The following is a 19,833-nucleotide window of genomic DNA, read 5'->3' on the forward strand; positions in this document are numbered from 1 at the left end:
AAACATTTTTATATACATTTGTTTTATCCTGTTAGCCAGCAGCTATTTGATATTATCAAAAAGGATTCAGGTAGAGATTATTTTTTTTTTTTTAAAAAGTGAGACAATTGACAGCAGCTTGGATTGACAGTGGTCCACAAAAATCCAAACGTGGCAAAAACACTGTGAGACAGAGGTCTATTTATGAAATAGTTAACATGAATGGTAAATACGTTTTTAATAAAGATATGTCATGATAAAAAAAGCTTCTGACAGTCTCCAAACTTTGCTGTAACATAGGAACCCCCCCTCCACACACACACACTGCAGCCTTAATTTAACCACACCCCTTCTCATGTTGCACCAAAACACTCAACAGCATTTTTTCCCCTGTTATTTACCCAGAATACACTTGGAAACTGTGACGAACGCATATGCCGATGGGAAATTGGTAACTAATATACGAGCATGCTTTTTTGAACCCGAACAGTGGAATATGCATGCATTTGTATAATTTTACTTTATTAATCCGGTATAGATGATGTCTTGTCAGAAAATCTGAATAGAACAGCTAAAGAGAATTTTTTTTTTAACAACAATGAGCAACAATGTTCAATTTACAATAGGTCCCAAATTCCTTTACTGAAGACTATGAAATTAATTATCAAATTCGAGACACATTAAACCAACTTGAATTCACACTGAGTGTAGTAGTTTGGTTAGGGAGAAAAAAATACAATAGAATAAAAATTCTAAGATGTATCAAATAAAACGTGTTAGAGTTCAATTTGAGTCTTAGTTAAAACTCCTAATGGACAGAGTAGTACAAACCAAACCATGTCTTTACATTTACATATGATTACCGGTATGTAAAATTCTGCAAAGCACAAGTCAGTGACTTACTTCATACAACTATAATTGATTTTTTTTTTTTAACTAGTATAGTTTTTATCTATAATGTAGCTAACTAACAAAATGGCAATCTCCAACCACGCGTAAGCACTTTAAACGAGCATGAAAGGCTTAAAACAAAACAAAAAACAACCAGGTTAGCCTTACCCATCTTGCAGTTATGTTCGCCGTCAATTGGTCTTTTCTGAACAGATCGTCCACGGACTGCACACCAGCAGATGACAACAACAAAACAGTCAGGGCTACAGAGAGGGTGTTAGCGTAGTTAGCTACTACAGATAAACAAGTGGTGGTCTTGCTCTTGTGTTGCCTAACAACCGCTGGAGTTTTGTTCCCAATTAGAAATTAACAGGAATATGCTTGATATACACTCATGGGTGTAAATGATTTTTAGTTTGGGTTAGTCTATCTTATGTTAGCTAAGTGACTGCCAAGCTAGCCCTATGTATGCCAAGTTAAAACGGGTTAGCTAGCTAGCTTATCTGCTAGCTTGTTAGCTAGCCAACTCGCCTAGCCCAAGACCAAGAAAAGGGAGATGCGAGCGAATGAGGTAAGACTTTACATCATCTAGTGTGTTACTTCTTTGTGAAATTCAAACCTTGTATTGATATACGTCCAAACAAGACATGTTTCTTATTTTGGCCAGTCTTACTGAATATATCAGTATAATCGACGTTAGATCCTGCAGTCCTGCGTTAGCCGGACAGCTGTGTTAGCTAATGGCCATTTAGCGCAGACAGAACGGGTTATTATTGACTATCTAGCTTGCTAGCAGCTGCCGATTGCTAGTTCTTTTGCACAAGAGTCATGACTAATTGGAGGCCTCCATGTCAATAACAAAATCTGAGTGATCTCAGTCATCATAAACATTCGTTCAGAAGAAGTACTGACTTATAAGAGGCCTGCAAACGGACAAACCGTTGACGGTGTTAACGGCAAAAAGGTAACTAACGTTGTTCACCCGAAAGAGGTATAATAGGTGGGGTGTTTTATGTTGTAACAACATCGTTACAACAGCTAATACGTAGTGCTAACTCGGTTTAGTCTAAGTTTATTGTGGCAATTCACTCATTTGGGTCTTGGCTCACCACTTCTAGATAAATGTCGGCCGAATTAAATCTCTTTGGACAGTTTTGAAAGTTTGTCCTTAATGGGACCAAGAATGTAGGTGACCATTTGAATATCTAAGAATTTACTGTAGTCGGTAGCCTAACCTTATGTCACGGTGACTCAGCCACCACTTCAGTGGACAACAATCGCAAGGGCTTCGCAACTTGAAATAGATGGGAAAGACGATGCGCTTCTGTTTAAATTATTGATACATGTGATGTATAAGGTCAAATTAAAATTTAAAAAGCCTACTGCAATATCTTCTTTAGGCATACAGTAATTAAACAATCAAGTGAAAAATAAAGTACACCCTCTTCTGTGGTTTCAAATTCTCAAAGAATTTGGATCTCATTATTCCACAAAACATTCATGACACTAGTGTTTGCGCTGCTCAGACAAATTCCAAAAAAACAACAACAACAAAGAGCTGCATCTCAGACGTAACGTCCTCAATTAGCATGTCAAACCTTAAAGTTTTTGAAGGTACAATTTAAAAGAGATTGAGTGAGTATGGCTTGTTTGGAAGGGTTCCCAGGAGAAAGCCTGCTTTGTCTAAAACAAACATGGCAGCACAGTTTAAGTTTCCAAAATTGCACACGAAGAAACCACAAGACTTCTGGAATAATATTTCATGAACAGATGGAACTTTCTAGATCAAAGTGGACATGTTTGTCCATAAAAAATAAAAAACAAACACGACTTATCAACACAAACACTTCACAGTAGCTGTTAAGTGTGGTGGTGGAGTGGGATGATTTGGGCTTGTTGTGCTGCCGCGGGACCTGGACACCGTGCGGTCAGTCATGAACTCTTCTGTATAACAAAGTATTTGAATCATGCAAAATGATCTCAAGCACATCAGGTAAATTCACAACAGAGTGGCTGAAAAAGAAAAGAATCAAGGTGCTGCAGTGACCCAATCAAAGTTCAGACAGACCTCAGCCTGCAGTAGGACTTTTAACACAAACGTGCATAAACGAATACCTGCAAACTTTGATGTGTTGAAGCTGTGTTGTAGAAAAGAGTGAGACAAAATTCCTCCACAGTGACATGAGAGACTGATGGCACCATACAGAAAATGACTACTTAAAGTTATTGCTGCTGAAGGTGGGTCGATAAGCTGTTGAATCATTGGGTGCACGTTCACACCCTGCATCTGCGTTTTTTTCCTTAGTTTTCATTGAGGAAAGAATGATTTGGTGCAATTTGTCGTGTGTCGTCGTGTGTTGCGCTCTAGCAAGGACATGATTATTTTTTTTATTATGTCCCGATATGTAAAACCTTAGAACAGGTGTACTTTCTTTTTCACGCCATTGTAGCCCACGTTGCAGCAGGTCATTCCTTCAGTTTTGATCAAGTTGGTTTTGTACCTGAGTAAATGGCAACATCAAGTCTAACTTGAATTTATCCAAAGATGTGCTACATGTGCACTCGATAATTAGTTTTTTTTTAAAACTGGAAACCCAATTAAGTTGCCATACTGTCATAAAACTCATCGATGCCAGCATTCATGTTTACTTTATTTTTAACTTGAGTTTTAAACATCTGCATCTCATAGAAATTTAAATTGGTTCAACAACGCACAATCCTCAGTTTTTAATATACTTGAACCTTGTGACGTCAGCTCTGACGTAGAGCACACTGTTTTGGACTTTTTTTTATATCATAAACTATATCTAAAAAAAAAAAAAATGAGAGGAGCCCACATCACGTTTGGATGGGAGTCTATGAAACCATGCTCATTTTCAGTTAAATGTATATTGAGACATTTTCTTCCCTCCTAAACCTCTTTTGTTAAGACCAGTTATTTTAATGTAGTTGTCCAGACTTGTTCTTTCGGCTTCAGTAAAGGCACGACCAACTAACATCACATTACTGTTCGAAGGCTGTTCTCTGCCTTCTCTCCAGTGTTTTCCCCAGCTGTAAGCTGTCAAAAACATTGTTAGATGTCAGCCATACTGGCAAAGTACGGAAGATGGGTTGTTCTTTTTTTGCTGATCTTTGTGACATTTTTGCCAGCTCACACCGATTATCTCAAAATGGCAAAAATATCATCCTGACTCATTGGCAACTGATTATTCAGTCTGTCTCCGCTTAAAAGACTTGTAGATGGCAGGTGTCTTAGCACTTTGTGTCCTTCAGTTTCTCTCTGTTACACTGAGCTACTTCTGTCTCACATCCACTTTGCCCCCCCCCCCCCCCCCCCCTCTTTTCAGCCTTAAATTGTTTTTGAATAGTGAATTTAGGCTAAGAGGTAGGGGTGAGGTTAACCCTTAGTTGGTTAGAATAATGACACCAGTGATTCTGTGATTACACTTTGTCATTAATTACCATGTCTATGTTTTTTGTTTGTTTTTACAGGGTGGTGGTGCGTGACTAAATGAACAAGATAAGAAAGTTGGGAGAACTCCGTGAGATTCATCATGAAGTTGTATGTGTTCCAGGTCAACAATGGCAGCACACTGACGTTTGACACCGATCTTGCGGTCCAAACGTAAGGCATTGACATCAATCAAAGACATTAAAAACTCAATTCATCCTGTTCATCATTTACTGAATCCCTGCTTTCTGTTTTTTCAGTGTGCTTGAGCTTAAACATGCCATCCAAGCCAAATATAAGATTGCAATTCAGCATCAAGTCCTTGTTGTCAATGGAGGGGAATGTATGGCTGTAGACAGACGGGTCTGCAGCTACAGTGCTGGCACCGTGAGTTCATGCACTTTATTGGTTTGCTTCCTGTTGTCTTCGGGTGGATGCAGAATGCACGGGGGATGTTTTGTTTACTCTTGTCTTACTGTTGATCTTTAGGAAACCAACCCCATATTTCTGTTCAACAAAGAGATGATCTTGTCTGACCGGGATCCAACAATCCCCAAAACCACCTTCTCGATTGAAAGTGAGATTCAGGTTAAGGTGGAGGAGTCTTTACTGATGCCAGCTGTCTTTCACACCGTTGCCTCACGAACACAACTTGCTCTGGTAGTTACTTCATTTTATGTTTTTTTTTTTTCTTTTACAATTGGCTTTCACTGTTATTTTTTTGGATTAAGACCTTTGAATGATTGCTGAAGTACCTCTTTAAATGATATACATTTGTGATGCACTAATTGATAGAGGGAGGCCATAATCATGCTATATTAAACAGGAACCTCCAATAAAAGCAATAAAAACAGTATAACTATTATACTGCGTTTTTTGCAGTGTGTTTACCTATATATTACACACAGGAACTCGAAGAAAAGGCAAAGCTTGCAATTCACAGTAATATTTTAGTTGATTTGTTTGCGCCACACAGGTACAGAGAGCCAGTGCACCGGACAATCTTTTTGTATGAATGAACATCACTTCATATACCATGAGATGTATTTCAATTTAAACTTCTCAGATGGGTAGCTTCATGTAAGGAATTCTAAAATGCAGAGAGTTCCTCTTTTCTGCCATTGTAAGAGCAACAACAAGTAACAGAAGCCATTTTAGTCAACACAAGCCGTCGTCTTGAGATGGACTGCTAACACTGGCCTCTGTACACCCAGCAGGGTGAGACCTATTGTGCAGGAGTTGTCTGCAAAGTTAGATATTGAGGTACATAATGCGATCAAATTTTTGTTTGGGTTCGGTAATCTGGAGCACTTTACTTTTAGGTTTGTTTGAGTGAGAATGAGAAAAGGTTCTGGCACTTTTGGAGAAACCGATTGAAATTGGTGTATCTCAGGCAGCCATCTCTAAATATAATATAGAATAATTGAATCGAAGTAATTGACTGTTGAATTATTTGCTATTAATTAGTAACGTATTGAATTAACTGTTCGACTATCCGTGATGTTGACATTCTGACGTACTTTTCAACCTCTCCAGGAAATGTTTGAAGTTGCCAACAAACTTTGCTCCTTCTGTGAACGTTTGGTTCATGATGAACATCTCCAACATCAAGGCTGGGCTGCCATCATGGCCAATCTGGACGACTGCACTCTGTCTTATCAGAAGTTACTCACGAAATTCAACACAGCATACAGCAGTTATCAACGTGACCTGGAGGAAATTAAGGTCAAACTTTCAAAGTGAGTGTCAGTTGAGGTACTTGACTTTAGTGATTTTATCCAAGAGGTTCGAACCTAAAAAGGAAAATGGCTGGTGAGTAAGGTTGCATAGTGATATTGTGCACCACCAAGATATTGTGCATTGTGTTTCAATGGATATTTTTGTCTTGATTGCAGGTTAGGGACAGCGGTCTCTGTAATGGCCAGGATACCTCTGCTGGAGTGTTTGACGAGACACAGTTACAGAGAGAGCGTAGAGAAGTCCAGTTCAACCCCAGAAAAGGATTCAGATTACACAGAAGAAGAAAAGTTTGCCGAGTCCTTGCTCTACGCCGCTCGAGCACACATGACCTCCAAGTTATCCGCATCCGCGTCTGCTTCGGGAAGGGCCACGTGCGAGCCAGATGGAGACCCCGAAACAAACGAAATGACTGACAGTGGCGGGCTGAGAGCTGCGCTGTTAGATGATGACAGTCCGGAGTTTGCCAACCCGTCCTCATTCAATGTTACACTATTAGACTGGATCAACGTACAAGACAGACCCAATGATGTGGAATCGGTTGTGAGGAAATGCTTTGATTCCATCAATAGGGTGAGCATTTGATGTTTTGACATGTCAAAGTAGTTTACTGAATATGCTTATGGGGGAAGAAATGTGGCCTCATGGAGATGTTGTGTCTTTCAGCTTGACTCGCGGATCATTCAACCCTTCCTGGCAGAATGTCGTGACACAATTGCAAAGCTAGATAATCAAAACATGAAAGCCATCAAAGGGCTTGAAGACAGGTTGTATGCTCTTGACCAAATGATTGCAAGCTGTAAGAAGCTGGTGAATGAGCAGAAAGAACTGGCTCAGGTATTTAAAGATAAACGCTAATAGATTTAAGTAATTACTCAAATTTGATTTCAATTTCAATTATTGTTAAGAAATGTTTTTATGTGGTCTTGCTTGCAGGGATTTTTGGCCAATCAGACACGGGCGGAAAAATTGAAGGATACATCTGTCCTGCCCGACTTGTGCCTGAGTCACACCAACCAGCTGATGATCATGCTGAACAACCACAGGAAGCTGCTAGACATCAAAAAGAAGTGCACCACTGCCAAACAAGAACTAGCAAACAACCTTCAAGTCAGACTCAAGTAAAACTGAAAACCTTTTCTCTGTTAATATTTCATTATTCATCATTTTTTTTTTAATAGCTCCTAATTGTAACATGTTCTGTTAAATGTAAGAATACCATTTGAAACCATTGTTTTTTTTTTGCTTTTCTTTTCAGATGGTGCTGCTACGTGATGCTTCATGCAGATCAAGATGCAGAGAAACTTCAGGCTCTTCTCAGACTTTTGACTGAGCTGATGGAGAGGGTGAGGGTGGTCGAGGCCCTCAGTTCCGTGCCCCAGATGTATTGCTTGGCAGTTGTGGAAGTTGTCAGGAGAAAAATGTTTATGCGCCACTACCGAGAGGTCAGTGCTTAATGCCATGACTGGACACTTGTTTGTGATTGAACTGATTTTGAATCCAGTTTGGAGATGCATCGATTTTTCTTATTCACAGCATATGGAAGCATTTTTCTTACTTCCCTAATGAAAAATTCTGCTCTGTGGTTCACAAAGATTCATTGACCACTGAATGCTGGCATCAAACTGTATCAGATCTACCAGATCTTTTTTCAACTTAAGTAGTTTAGTTCAACGTACAGAGCCTGTTTGTACCAATAGAATACAGTTGATGATGAATAGCAGTACATTCAACCTTAACTCTAAGGGTAGATCCTGCTGCTATTTTCAGAGGTTGTCACATGTCTTTGCTAGCTGTTCACTGATGGCACTTCATTCAGCTCAGAGAATGGCCTTGAATAATGAAAATGACCTTGTAGCTCGTTGTCTAACATATAACCTTGGTGAGAAGCATTGTTTGTGCTTTATTAATATTAATTTGTGAACTATTGATCTGTAAAACTTCAGTCTGTGAGATGTGTGCTGCGCACTTCATGCCTCAGACAGAAAGGCTGCTCTGTTGTGCTGCTTTCTCTCAACATTCTTTGAAAGCTTTATATCAGTGGCACGTTGGGGTGCATGGCTGTGACTTTGACACGATGTAAATTGTGTCGCAGCTCATTTGTGGGACATATTAGCCAGTCGCTGCTTGTTCATGATCAAGTAATAGAAGTAGGTTTTTACAGGAACGTGATTTTTACTTTGTTGTATGATTTTTATGCCAAAATCTTCTCTTAATTCCGTCAGTGGGCCAACGCTCTTGTGAAGGATGGGAAACAACTGTACGAGGCAGAGAAGTTCAAAAGGGAATCCTTTGGGAAACTCTTCAGTGAGTGTTGAGAAAAAAAAAAAAATTCAGCATTTATGAATAAAATGTGCCTTTGAAATAACGCATGAATTCCAAGCGACATCAGAGTTTTGAATCATTTGCTGTTCTTTTTGTCCTTTTTTAGGGAAGTCTTTTCTCCGAAATCGATTGTTTAGAGGACTTGATTCATGGCCTCCGACATCATTTTGTGTAAGTTGTAGGACCAGGGATTTAAGAAGATTGCATTAGGTGTTTCCCACTTTAATTATTTTCTCCGTTTGATTGTTTGCAGACACGAAAGCCCAGAAAGTTTGACGACGAACTTCCAGACATCTCACTTGATGATCTGCAGTACTTGAAATCGTGTTGTCCTGTGGAGGTGCAGCCTTTCCTCATGTAAGTCACTGTCCCTGGTCATTGAGATTCTAGATGTAAGGTATTGTCTGTAACATAAAAGTGAAAAATATTTTGGTTTTGTATTTTAGTCATTTTGCTTGAAAACAGGCATGAAAACAAATCTTTTTCCCTGAAAAGTGATGAGTTGAAGATCTCTGCTACAGTCTGCTTTTATGAAACAGAAAATCATGCTATGTATTTTAATCAATTTAATTCCCAATACCTTTTGGCAGGGTCCCCACCGTGTGTGACTTTGAGCCCTTGAATCACCATGTACACACGCTTCATCAGCTGGTCCAAGCTGCGCAGAGCGTGGATGAAATGTCTCAAACTATTACTGACCTGCTAACTGAACAAAGGGTAACGGACCCATTATTTACTTCCAGTGCTATCAAGTCATAGCCTAGTTTGAAGGCTCCAGTTTGAATGACGAATTAGTGATTTTCTGTGCTTTTCTCTCCTGTTTTCCCAGTTGTCTTGTTGTCAAAGTGCCCATAGATCAACTGCAACGACCCCACAGTCTGAAAGCATGTTTGGGACCACAACACATAAAACTCCTCCTTCACTTAACCTTCATGGACCCAGCTGCCAGCCCTTACTTGTACCCGTTCCTGCTCCTCTAGAGGATTTATCCCCAGACAGCATTGATGCACAAACATTTGATTTTGAAACCATTGGCCATCCGAACATGGATGCGGTCCTGCAGCAGGGATCCCTTGACTTGGATTCTTTAGCAGAAAGCCCTGAATCTGACTTTATGTCAGCTGTCAACGAGTTTGTGATTGAAGGAAACTTGACCTCTCCGAATCCCATCAGTGACCCTGCTAGCCCCGAAATGATGGTTGAATCGCTCTACTCTTCAGTCATTAATGCTATTGACAACAAGCGAATGCAGGATACCACAACACTAGAGAGGGAAAACGTGAGGATCACTGAACTCAAAGAAGTTGTTGAGAAGTACCGATGTGCTGCAGAGGAGTCCCATTCCAGCTTAAAAAGTGTAAAAGATGACCTTTGTCACTTAAGAGGTCTTGCATTAAAAGAACTACATGACTTTGGCTTGGGTCTGCGTAGTATGTCCACAGAAGTCCACAAAACTGTGGATGACATCTGCCAGACCCGTGAAATGGGGTTGAGGGAGCAGCATCAAGGTGAACTTCTGACCCTTCGCCAAGAGCTGGACAAGCAGATTCACACACTGACCGAGGAAAACCAAGTAAACCAGAATATCGTCAGAGATGTCCAGCGGGCAATGCTGGAGCTGGAGGGACTTATGGAGCGCAAAGAGAAGGAACTTACGCAGCTTGAGAATGAGAAAGAGCGATGGGCTGACAAAGAGAGTAGTCAGACTGACAGGATTAAAAACCTTGAACAGAGTATTGGTGATCAAGCCGAAGAGGTCAAGGTGCTCTTAGCCGCAAAAGACTCTTTGACCGGCCAGCTTGAAACCCTGCACTTTGAGATTGAACGTAATCAGCAGAAGATCCGACAGGAGTTGGAAGCTGTTGCTCAGTGCCATTTAAAGGAGTTGGAGGACAGAATGAAGCAGGAGCACAAAACAGATTTGGAGGCCCTAAACAAGGACAACCAGGTGGCTCTGGAGCATCTTGCTATTGAAAATACGTCACAGTTAACCGAGGCAGCCAATAAACATGCCTCTGCTATTAGAGAGAAAGACATTCAAATCAAGGATTTGGAAGCTCGGCTTTCTGAGCTCGCAGAACTCCGCTGCAAACTTGAGATGGAGCTAGCCCTGAAAGAGTCTGAGACAGAAGAGGTGAGGATTTTATTTGAGGATGCCAAGCTGCAGCAGGCAGAGGCTGTGAAGAACCAAGTCGAGGCTGACACCAAAGCCCTTACAGAAGAGCTGGCAGATGTAAAAAAACAGATTCAGGCAAAGAACGAGGAGTATGAAGTGGACCTAGCAGAGCTGAGAACCCTCATGAGGATCGAGAAGGACCACTGCATCTCAGAGCTGGTAGACAGGCATGAGGAGGAGACTATTATGTTGCACAGCAAGCTCTCTGCCTTGCAGCAGCAAGTCCAGGATGCTGAAAGGAACCATGCTGAGGAGCAGCAGAAACTTAAAGAGGAGTTACTTCAGCAAGTGGCTGCTCTAACTGAAGGAAAAGAAAACCAGTTCAGGAGTTTCCAAGAACTGGAGCAGGAGTTGAGGACTGTTATCAGCCGTTTGGAGGGAGAAAAGGATTTGCTGTCCAAAAAGTTAGAGCAGGACAGAAAGGCAATTGAGGAAGATTTTAAAAAACAAGAGGCTACAAATGTTGCAGCACACGATGCATTTAAAGAGTTAGAACAGCAGAAAGATGAGATGGAGAAAAGCCTTTTAGATAGAATTAGACACCTTGAGGATGAGCTTCATGAGAAACAGTCCTCAAGAAGGTAACTTATGTTTTTAAATTACCCAAATGCTTCTTAAATAGAAACAGCACTGCTGATCTGGTTTTTAGAAATGATTTTAAAAATTGAAGTTGTCGGTTAAACCTGTGTAAAAGAAAATCTCCAATTCCATCGTGCCGTTGATTTTTGGCATGTCGTATTTACATTGTTGAAATGAAACCTAACTATGCCTTTCAGTGATGAAGGGCTGCCACTTCGTGCTGAGGGTCACGCAGATGCCGGAGCACCTCTCTCTCTTGACTCGGCATTGCAAGAGCGCCTGCAGCAGGAGCGGGCCTCCCTGCAGACCCAGATGGAGCTCCTGGAGAGGAAGAAGAATGAAGAGATACAGAACCTCAAGACATCGCTAATCGCAGAGCAGCAGGTTTGTATTTTGGCGTTAAATAGGCTTCAAAGGGATGTGTTTGGGATGTTGATGAGAACTGAGAGCTGGTTTGTTTTATGGAAAAGCATCTAATATATGTGTCCCTGATAAATTAGCATCTGAAATAGATGTACACCGCGTTCCAAATTATTATGCAAATTGTATTTAAGTATCATAAAGATTCAATTTTTTTTTTGTGTTCCATTAAACTCGTGGATGGTATTGTGTCTCAGGGCTTTTTGGGCACTGAAATGAATCTCAGACACCTGTGATAATTAGTTTGCCAGGTGAGCCTAATTAAAAGAAAAACTGCTGATGAAGGATGTTCCACATTATTAAGCAGACCACCATTTTCAAGCAGTATGGGAAAGAAAACGGATCTCTCTGCTGCTGAAAAGCGTGAAATAGTTGAATGTCTTGGACAAGGTATGAAACCTGTCAGTGTCCCCCTCTTTTTTTGTGTCCACACTGCAAGAATGGTGGCTGTAGCTCATAGAACCCCTTCTTCTTTACTCCGAACTAAATGTAGAAGCTTTCCCAATATGTGGGCAACCATCTGTGATGTAAACGTACAGCGATTGCATCGGATCGCTTAACTGTAGCAGGCCAATTTGTGTTTTTTTCCTAACTTTCTGACTGACCTAATGAAGAAGCGCTCAGAATACACTAACTAATGTCTCAGGTGCAATGGACCACATAAGAGTTTGGAAATCTGAAGCCTTGTTCCTGTCAGTTAGAAAGGAGGGAATCTTTTGGATGAGAGACAAAATGTTTTCTGCTTTAACACTTAATGTCTAGGTTTACACATTTTTGTCACTCAAGTTGGCACAATTTAAAGAATTTATGTGGGATTATTATTATTTATTTTTTTTAATACTAGCTGTGTTCTCATTATTTTAATTCAGACAAATTTCAACACTGTTCTAACCCGAGAGAAGCTGAAGAAGGAGCAGATCATCAACGACCTGACAGAGCAGTTGCGAAATGTTACTCAGCAGCAGGAAAAGGACAAAGGTGAGTGCTGCACTGCTTATTGGTCTGAGAAAAGTGTCATTCTTTGTCTTATGAAGGAAGCCGCTGGCAGAAATGGCATTTTAAATGTCTTCCTCCTTTTAAAACGCACTCTTTTTGTTACATAAACAGTGTTGAAATTGACGAAAATAAATGTTTTGCGTTTTGTGGTACACCGTCTGTCAGCACATGCCATTGTTTATTTTATCCGTTTTTATCCCATTCCAGGTCTGATTGAGACGCTGTCCGAGGACCGGGCTAGTGTGATGCAGGAAAAGAAACACTTGGAAGAAGAACTTAACCGTCTGCGTAGCACCTCGTTGGTCTCTTCGGCCTACTTCACCCCCAACACCGCTGCACAAGAGGTCACAGAAGCAGCCGCAGCAGCTAAAGCTCTGCCTGTTGCTGGGGCTTGCTCTTCTGAGACCCTGGCTGAAACTGACAGACTGGCCTCTGTGGCGGCCATTCGCGATGACGAAAATGTTGATTCGGCAGTGGAAGCCAGCATGGTGACCGTCCAGTAAGCATCAAACTCAATAAATATTTTATGGTTTGAGATGTCTGTGGCTGTGATCTATAGTGTCGCATTCATGTAGTTCCATTTTAACATTCACGTGAAACCGAAGAAATTCGATTAAGCCAACACATTTGCACGTTTGGCCTTAGATATTTCCCTGCAGTGACACACTGTTTGGAGCAATGATAGACTTGGAGATGACCAATTCTTTTACATTCTCTGTGCTCCTATGTCTGCGATGGATGGGTTTTGCTTTCTCAGCATGTCAGTCTCAAATGCATCCAGTGCAAAACGGGCCTAAAGAAGGCGACTTTTAACCCGCGTGTAAATTCAGTCAGGATTACATCAAAGTTAGGGCCAGCCCTAGAAACGAACCTATCACAATATCGGAGCCCATTGTTTAAACTAGCCAAAAATGGATGGACAGAGGACAGACAGCAGAAGGAAGGGAGACTAGGATCAGACAGTGTAAGTTTTTCATCTATTACTTTAAGTACTAAGATCCGTTAAGTTATCAGTTAAGATGAAAGTGATACAATTGTCTTTATTTTTTTTTTATAAATGTTGACTTACATACTGCACACAGTTGATGTTTGATCTTTTCTGTTGTAGTGACGCTATGATGTCAGAGGAGAAACAACGGATAATCTTGCTCGAGAGGGTAAATATGCATAATGCGTCGACGTTATTGCATTTGACCACAAAAAGGAGCATGTTTTGCACGCCTTTGTGCTTAATCCGTTTCATGTGTGTTGCAGACCTTGCACATGAAGGAAGAAGAAAACAAGCGCCTCAGTCAAAGATTGGTCAGTCCTTTATCATCCTTATCCAATGTCTTTCCCACTAGGTGGCAGTAGCACCATGGAATAACATCCTGATGTAGGAGTCAAAGCTCGGCAAAGGAAAAAACACTGTTTGGAAAGTGTGTTATTACAGTGAGCAAAGTGATGGATCATGTTAAAGCACAAAAACAATATTGGTATAAAGCTTAAAAATATATCTTTATTGTTTGACATTTTTCTTAAGCAATCCCAATATTGCATGTTCCATATTCCCAAGACTAGGTCAGATTAAAGTGTGTTGCTATCAGCTGGCCTAAAGTAATTCAGATCGCCAAGCTTGTTTATTTTCCGCTCATCAATCAAACAAATGTTGAAATGAGTCTTCCTGAAAGTCACATGTTGTGTGTGCTGTTGGGATGATGAAATAAGAGTAACGTTGGCCTAATCTATTTCTTTGCAGATGTCTCAAAGCATGTCGTCCGTGTCGTCACGGCATTCAGACAAAATCGCCATCAGAGAGTGAGTGAACAGTAGAATAAAACAGGGACATAACATGTTCTCAACAATGTGTTTTTAGTCAGTTTGTTATCAGCTTAAAATGACCATCATTCCATGCAGTGTAATTATACACATTATTATTGAATTACTGTTGATATGTTTTTTGTACCCTGCAGAGCCCTGTGTCATCATCCCTTTGTTTCTCTGTTTATGCGTTTCAGTTTCCAGGTAGGCGATTTGGTTCTCATCATCCTGGATGAAAGGCATGACAACTATGTGCTGTTCACAGTCGGTCCCACTCTCTACTTTCTCCACTCGGAGTCTCTCACTGCACTGGACCTCAAACCAGGTCAGCTCCACTCAAACCCTTCACGATCACGATGAGGGCTGTACCTTTTCGAATTAGTTCTGCGATTTACTAAAAGATAAAGAGGTAAAGCTTATAGATGTCCGTTAGATTTTATATGGAAGGCATGAGCGGATTTATAATCATAACTATCTTAGGTCTTTAAATAAAATTAGATTGGTTCCCTACTCTTACGAATAGTATTTTAAAAGCTTTGTGTTTGTCATGTCATTATTTTTGACTTGTTCTCTGAGTGCTCAGTGTTTAACATTATGATTTGTTATAATTGTGAAGCATCAGGGACCTCAAGGCGGCCATGGGTACTTGGAAAGGTGATGGAGAAGGAATATTGCCAGGCAAAAAAGGTACTGAAAATGTTTCTTGCTCATGTATTTATTAGACATTTAATGGATAAATGTGGGCCCAGAAAGCTTTTTATTTTCTCTTCTTTCCCTCCGTTTACACTGGGTTTATAAACTATTTATTCTCATAATTGAGAGTAATGCCAGCAGTGTTGTTACAATCATGAAAACAAGCTGAAGCTTCTTTTGCTTACAAAGCTTTCTGCTTTTTCTCTCCAGGCCCAGAACAGGTTCAAGGTTCCTTTAGGAACCAAGTTCTACAGAGTGAAAGCTGTTCCGTGGAACAGAAAAGTATAATAGCCAAGTAATGAGCTAAAATGTATATTTATATTGTTTAATTTTTGAACAGAAACTTCACAGCATAATTCATAACTTGAACATCGAAAGACAAATGGAAAGAATTACGATCAACGTCAGACTATTTTACGTTTTAGTTCGTAATCCCACCTTGTATCACATTTTTATTTTCTTTTAAACCCAGATTTGTTATTGTGGACCAAATGCTATTAACTTAATCGGGGGCATTGTCCTATACACTGTGGCATTATGCCCTTTGACCTGTGTGTGAAATTGAACAAAATTTGGATGTTAAATATTAGTTCTCATCAGCATTTGTCCTTTTGTGGAAAATACTGTGTCACTATCAACATAATTAAATAGAAAAAAAAACTATATATACATTTATAATAAATGTTTATGGAGGAATGTTCATGGCATGCATATTGAAATATTTTCTTTGATTTACTTATCAGATAAATGTCGTAGTTGGAAATGTAGTTAATGCTGTTTGTTACTCACAAAGCAGTTTTGGCCCTCTGTCGATACTGACGTGTACATTTACGACTGACTGCGGCAAACGGTCGTCTTTGCAATCCTTGAAATGCACTTTGAAAAACAATGCTTTTGTTGATTGGAAAAGGGAAGTTAATTGAGCTGTCAGAACTAAGTAAATATATCAGCACAAACTTCTCACTATCATAGAATATTGATACATAGAAAGGAATACGTTGTGACTGTGCTTCATTATCGGAAGACATTGTATATTACTCATAAAATCACATGTAACAATAAATGACTGTATTGTAAAAGATAGAGTTTTGAAACAATAAAGGATTGATCCCAAATGTATTCTGTCCCTCGTTCTTTTTCTTTTTGCTCCCCTTTTGGTTGCGTGTTTTGTGTCATATTTGGGAGTTCTCTTTGATGTTAAGGCAACAACACAATGGGCTCCGCATTATAGAGATGGAGAAAAGCTTCTTGTTTTATAGATGAAATGTGGTTAAACAGAAGAAACTTTTATTAGGAGTTCTGCATTACTAATTGCGGGGTAAAAAAAAGTATGTAGCTTTTTAGAATCAAACAAGAAATTATCCAGCTTTTTGGGCACTTTTAGTCCTTATTAAGTGAAATGATGCCATTAGAATTTTCTGGGCTTTCAATAGTCAATGTGAAACGCCACCATTTATTGTATTCATGTGATTTAGCATTTTTTCTTTTGTGGAAACATAAATGTTGGCAAGCTGCTGCAGGAAACAGACTTCAAAAGGCTTCAAATCGGGGCCCAAGAACGATGCGGCCCTCATGGAGGAGGAAGCCCACCAACATCACTTTCCCAGTTCACAGCGGGGAGCATAGCAGCTCTCCGCCGAGCACTCTCTACCATGTGGGTCTAGGGGTGTTTTAACAATGTTTAGCTCTATTTTCTCCATTTAGCATAAGCCTGTTGTCACATTTGGATGGCTCCTTCATAAATTGATGGTGTGATTCCTACAATTTCGGGACAGGCCTGAATGACAAAATATGCAACACAACATTCGATACCGAGGTGGCTGGCAAGCACCAACCATGTGCACTGGACAGGCTCTTAGTGTAAATGTTTACAACCCCCCACTGAGCTCAGTGCTGCTGGGAGTCACTCTCATCAGGCTGAATGGGATTTATCATTGCCATGCGTAGTCTCTAGTTGCTTCCACTGTTAGAATTGCCTTTGACTCGCTGTCTGACTTCTTTTGTTTAACATTTTCATACTTCTCTTCATTAGAGAATCATTGAAATTACATGATTGATGTACAGCAACCTGAGTTATATTTATATTGGTTTTTGTTGTTTTTTTCTGTCATTTTTCACTGAGCAAGAAGAATAGCAGCAGCGTTATTTAAAATAAAAAGTGTGTTGCAATATTGAAAATGACACATTTGGAAAAAGTCTTAAAATTCGAAAAGAAAAAATAGGGCACAGAGTCACAAAAGTGAAAAAAAAGAAAAAATGTCAAATCTGACTTCAGACATACAAACAGCTTATATATATATGAACATACACATACAGACAAGTTAACCAAATAGGTATTTAGAAAAAGGACATTTTAAAGGGGATTTAAACATTTAGCGACTTCATTAGTGAAGTTGTCCTACAGTTCAGGTCCTCGTTCCTCAGTTTTACCTGAAGGCCCATTTTTAATTCATACAAATTATATGTTTAAAATCCTCATCTGTGGACATTTAAAGCCACGCAGACAATAAGGCTCTATGCTTATGTTGAAACAAATGTTTGTAAATGAATCCTGAAACTATCTTAATGTCTACCGGAAATCTTGAATAAACCAGAAAAAAGTGCCATTACAAATGATGATCATTACAGTCACACGTAAAAGCTGAAGGTTCATTCCTTTTATCGCTATCATTCAAACTTTGGGTGAAATTTTTTTCACACACGCATGGATCCATCACAGATGTATTGTAGTCACGTTATCAGGACGGGTATATGGATGAAGCTTTCAAATGCCATCAGCTGAAATACAAAAACAGTAGAATGGCTTCTCTTTGCATGTCAACATGTGCTGGAGGCACCAAATAAAGATTTCGATGAGTGAATGTGAAATATCCGAACGACGTCAGGGACTATTCACAAATAATGTCTTGCAGTCTGAGATCTTGCCCTTTGTTACTGATATATTCTGCATTATAAACAAGTTACATTTGATGTCCCAATATCTGACACAATTCTGGATAGATGGTGCTGCAAATAAACAAGCATTATTTGAAGAGAGAATATATGCATGAACTTCAAATGATGGATAAATGAAAATGAATAGGAAAGCCCTAACATAACATTTATATTTTCGAAATCTAAATGAAGCGAATGTGTTGAAGAGGAGCCAAGAGGCATTAAGGCTGAAACTGCAAACCAAGGAGTAAATCGACTTAATACCATCACATTTCCACCCATTCATGCCTAAGAAAAGGGTTAGGGAAAGAGATTAGGTTATATATCTGCTGTCAGGGCCTGAAGAGACCAAGTAGAGAACTTCACCTAAACAGAACGATGATCAAACAGACATGCTTTAACAGACATGCTTCATAATCTCATCCATTATTGTCCCCCCTCTGCCTTGACTACAGGTTCAGAAGCAAATCTGAGACAGGGGCAGATTAAATGTGTGATGAAATGTCTAAGAAATATGGGAGAATGCGCAGTATAAGGACGGTTGATTTTCTTCCCACATGACAAACATAATCGTTATTAGTAACACATATCTACATAAATATGACAATTCAAAATTTAAACACATTCATTGGGTTCATATTGGAAATCAGAACCATCTGATGGCATAGTTTTATGGATAATTACCGCCACAGAGATAATGCAGCATATGAAAGGGAAAGCTTTGAGGCTTCTCCACTCACTGGGAAAAGAGTGCGTAGGTTTTAGTTGTGCATCTGAGCTGTACCCAAAAGGCAAATATGTGGAAAGTTTGGTGACAAGCATCCAGGCGTGCGGTTAACAAGATTGCATCTGGTGAGCAGAAAGTGTAGGATATAGCTTTACTATGTATTTAAAGGGCAAATTATTTTCACATTAAGTTCAATGGCGCCTGTAATCCCTCCAAATATAGACAGCACTATTTCATTTTCAGGAGGAAATAATTATTCAAATACCCTATAGTGCAAATCCCCTTAATTTAGTGCATGACACAGTTTTTGATTTCCAACCACAGAACAAAACGGAGAAGAATCCAGTAAACATTAAAATCTGTTGTTTTATTTTAGTAATCTGGCTGCTTACTGACAAGAAAATAATCAATACAAATAGTTCTGAAGTGTCTGAAAATAGACAAGCGATTTAAACTGTAACTAACAGCCATGCATTTTCCAGCTGCAGTGCAGTGTTGAGGAAATGACACCAGCTTTGATGGGCTGTATAGCTTTTGAGATGAGCCTCTTTATGCCGCTTGCAGTTCCATTATGGCTTTGTTCGAAAGCTTGTTTACCTGCTGATAACATACACTGGTGGATTCAGGAGCACCGATCCAAAATCTGCTGCCAAAGTCACTCAAGTCTCATTGTACTGCAGGAGGGGAAGAATGAAATGTTTATGCGGAGGGGAATGCAAATGCTAAATGTGAAATCAAACTATGGGACCAATAAGGGATCAGAATAACTTTGCCAGGTTTTATTTTTAGCCCAGTTGCAATGCTAGCTTTGTGGAACACTCTTCACTTTAGCCTCTGTGCATCTGTGTGCTTAGCTTTTACTCAGTGATGGAAATGCTGTTCCAGTACAACAAAAATGATACAACTGTATGTGATTATTCCTAAAAGACAGGTTAGACTAAACAATCTTCCATCATACTGCACACGGCTTGGATTAAACAAAAAGGTCCGAGCTGACTGCTGACAGCCTGAATATGGTGCTGGTTACCTGTGATACTGCTTGATATCAAATCACCAGCAGATCAAAAACTGCTCATCGAATCTCATCTTTGTACATCACTAAAAGATTTTTGGATTTTACTGATA

At 39.7% G+C, this 19,833-nt stretch overlaps 1 protein-coding gene across 1 annotated transcript; it reads left to right on the plus strand.

Moving 5' to 3' along the window:
• Nucleotides 1-1,093: 1,093 nt before the first annotated feature.
• Nucleotides 1,094-16,166, plus strand: rb1cc1 (RB1-inducible coiled-coil 1). Its single transcript, XM_075483223.1, has 23 exons — nucleotides 1,094-1,441; nucleotides 4,363-4,495; nucleotides 4,582-4,708; nucleotides 4,811-4,981; nucleotides 5,858-6,060; nucleotides 6,217-6,631; nucleotides 6,725-6,895; nucleotides 6,995-7,179; nucleotides 7,317-7,503; nucleotides 8,284-8,365; nucleotides 8,490-8,554; nucleotides 8,637-8,740; nucleotides 8,974-9,100; nucleotides 9,213-11,140; nucleotides 11,336-11,522; nucleotides 12,428-12,536; nucleotides 12,762-13,053; nucleotides 13,663-13,711; nucleotides 13,809-13,856; nucleotides 14,293-14,351; nucleotides 14,552-14,679; nucleotides 14,971-15,041; nucleotides 15,258-16,166. The coding sequence occupies exons 2-23, from the start codon at nucleotides 4,425-4,427 to the stop codon at nucleotides 15,333-15,335; spliced, it is 4,857 nt and encodes a 1,618-aa protein (XP_075339338.1). The 5' UTR covers nucleotides 1,094-1,441; nucleotides 4,363-4,424; the 3' UTR covers nucleotides 15,336-16,166.
• Nucleotides 16,167-19,833: the final 3,667 nt, after the last annotated feature.

This window comes from Odontesthes bonariensis, chromosome 14 (genome assembly GCF_027942865.1).
Source record: "Odontesthes bonariensis isolate fOdoBon6 chromosome 14, fOdoBon6.hap1, whole genome shotgun sequence".
In the NCBI taxonomy this organism is placed as follows: Eukaryota; Metazoa; Chordata; class Actinopteri; order Atheriniformes; family Atherinopsidae; genus Odontesthes; species Odontesthes bonariensis.

Bases quoted from the DNA above. Each gene is read 5' to 3' on its own strand.
- rb1cc1 (XM_075483223.1), top strand. From the start codon at position 4,425: ATGAAGTTGTATGTGTTCCAGGTCAACAATGGCAGCACACTGACGTTT. The intron at 8,555-8,636 runs GTAAGTTGTAGG...GATTGTTTGCAG, and splicing joins GGCCTCCGACATCATTTTGT to ACACGAAAGCCCAGAAAGTT. The intron at 15,042-15,257 runs GTACTGAAAATG...TTTTCTCTCCAG, and splicing joins AATATTGCCAGGCAAAAAAG to GCCCAGAACAGGTTCAAGGT.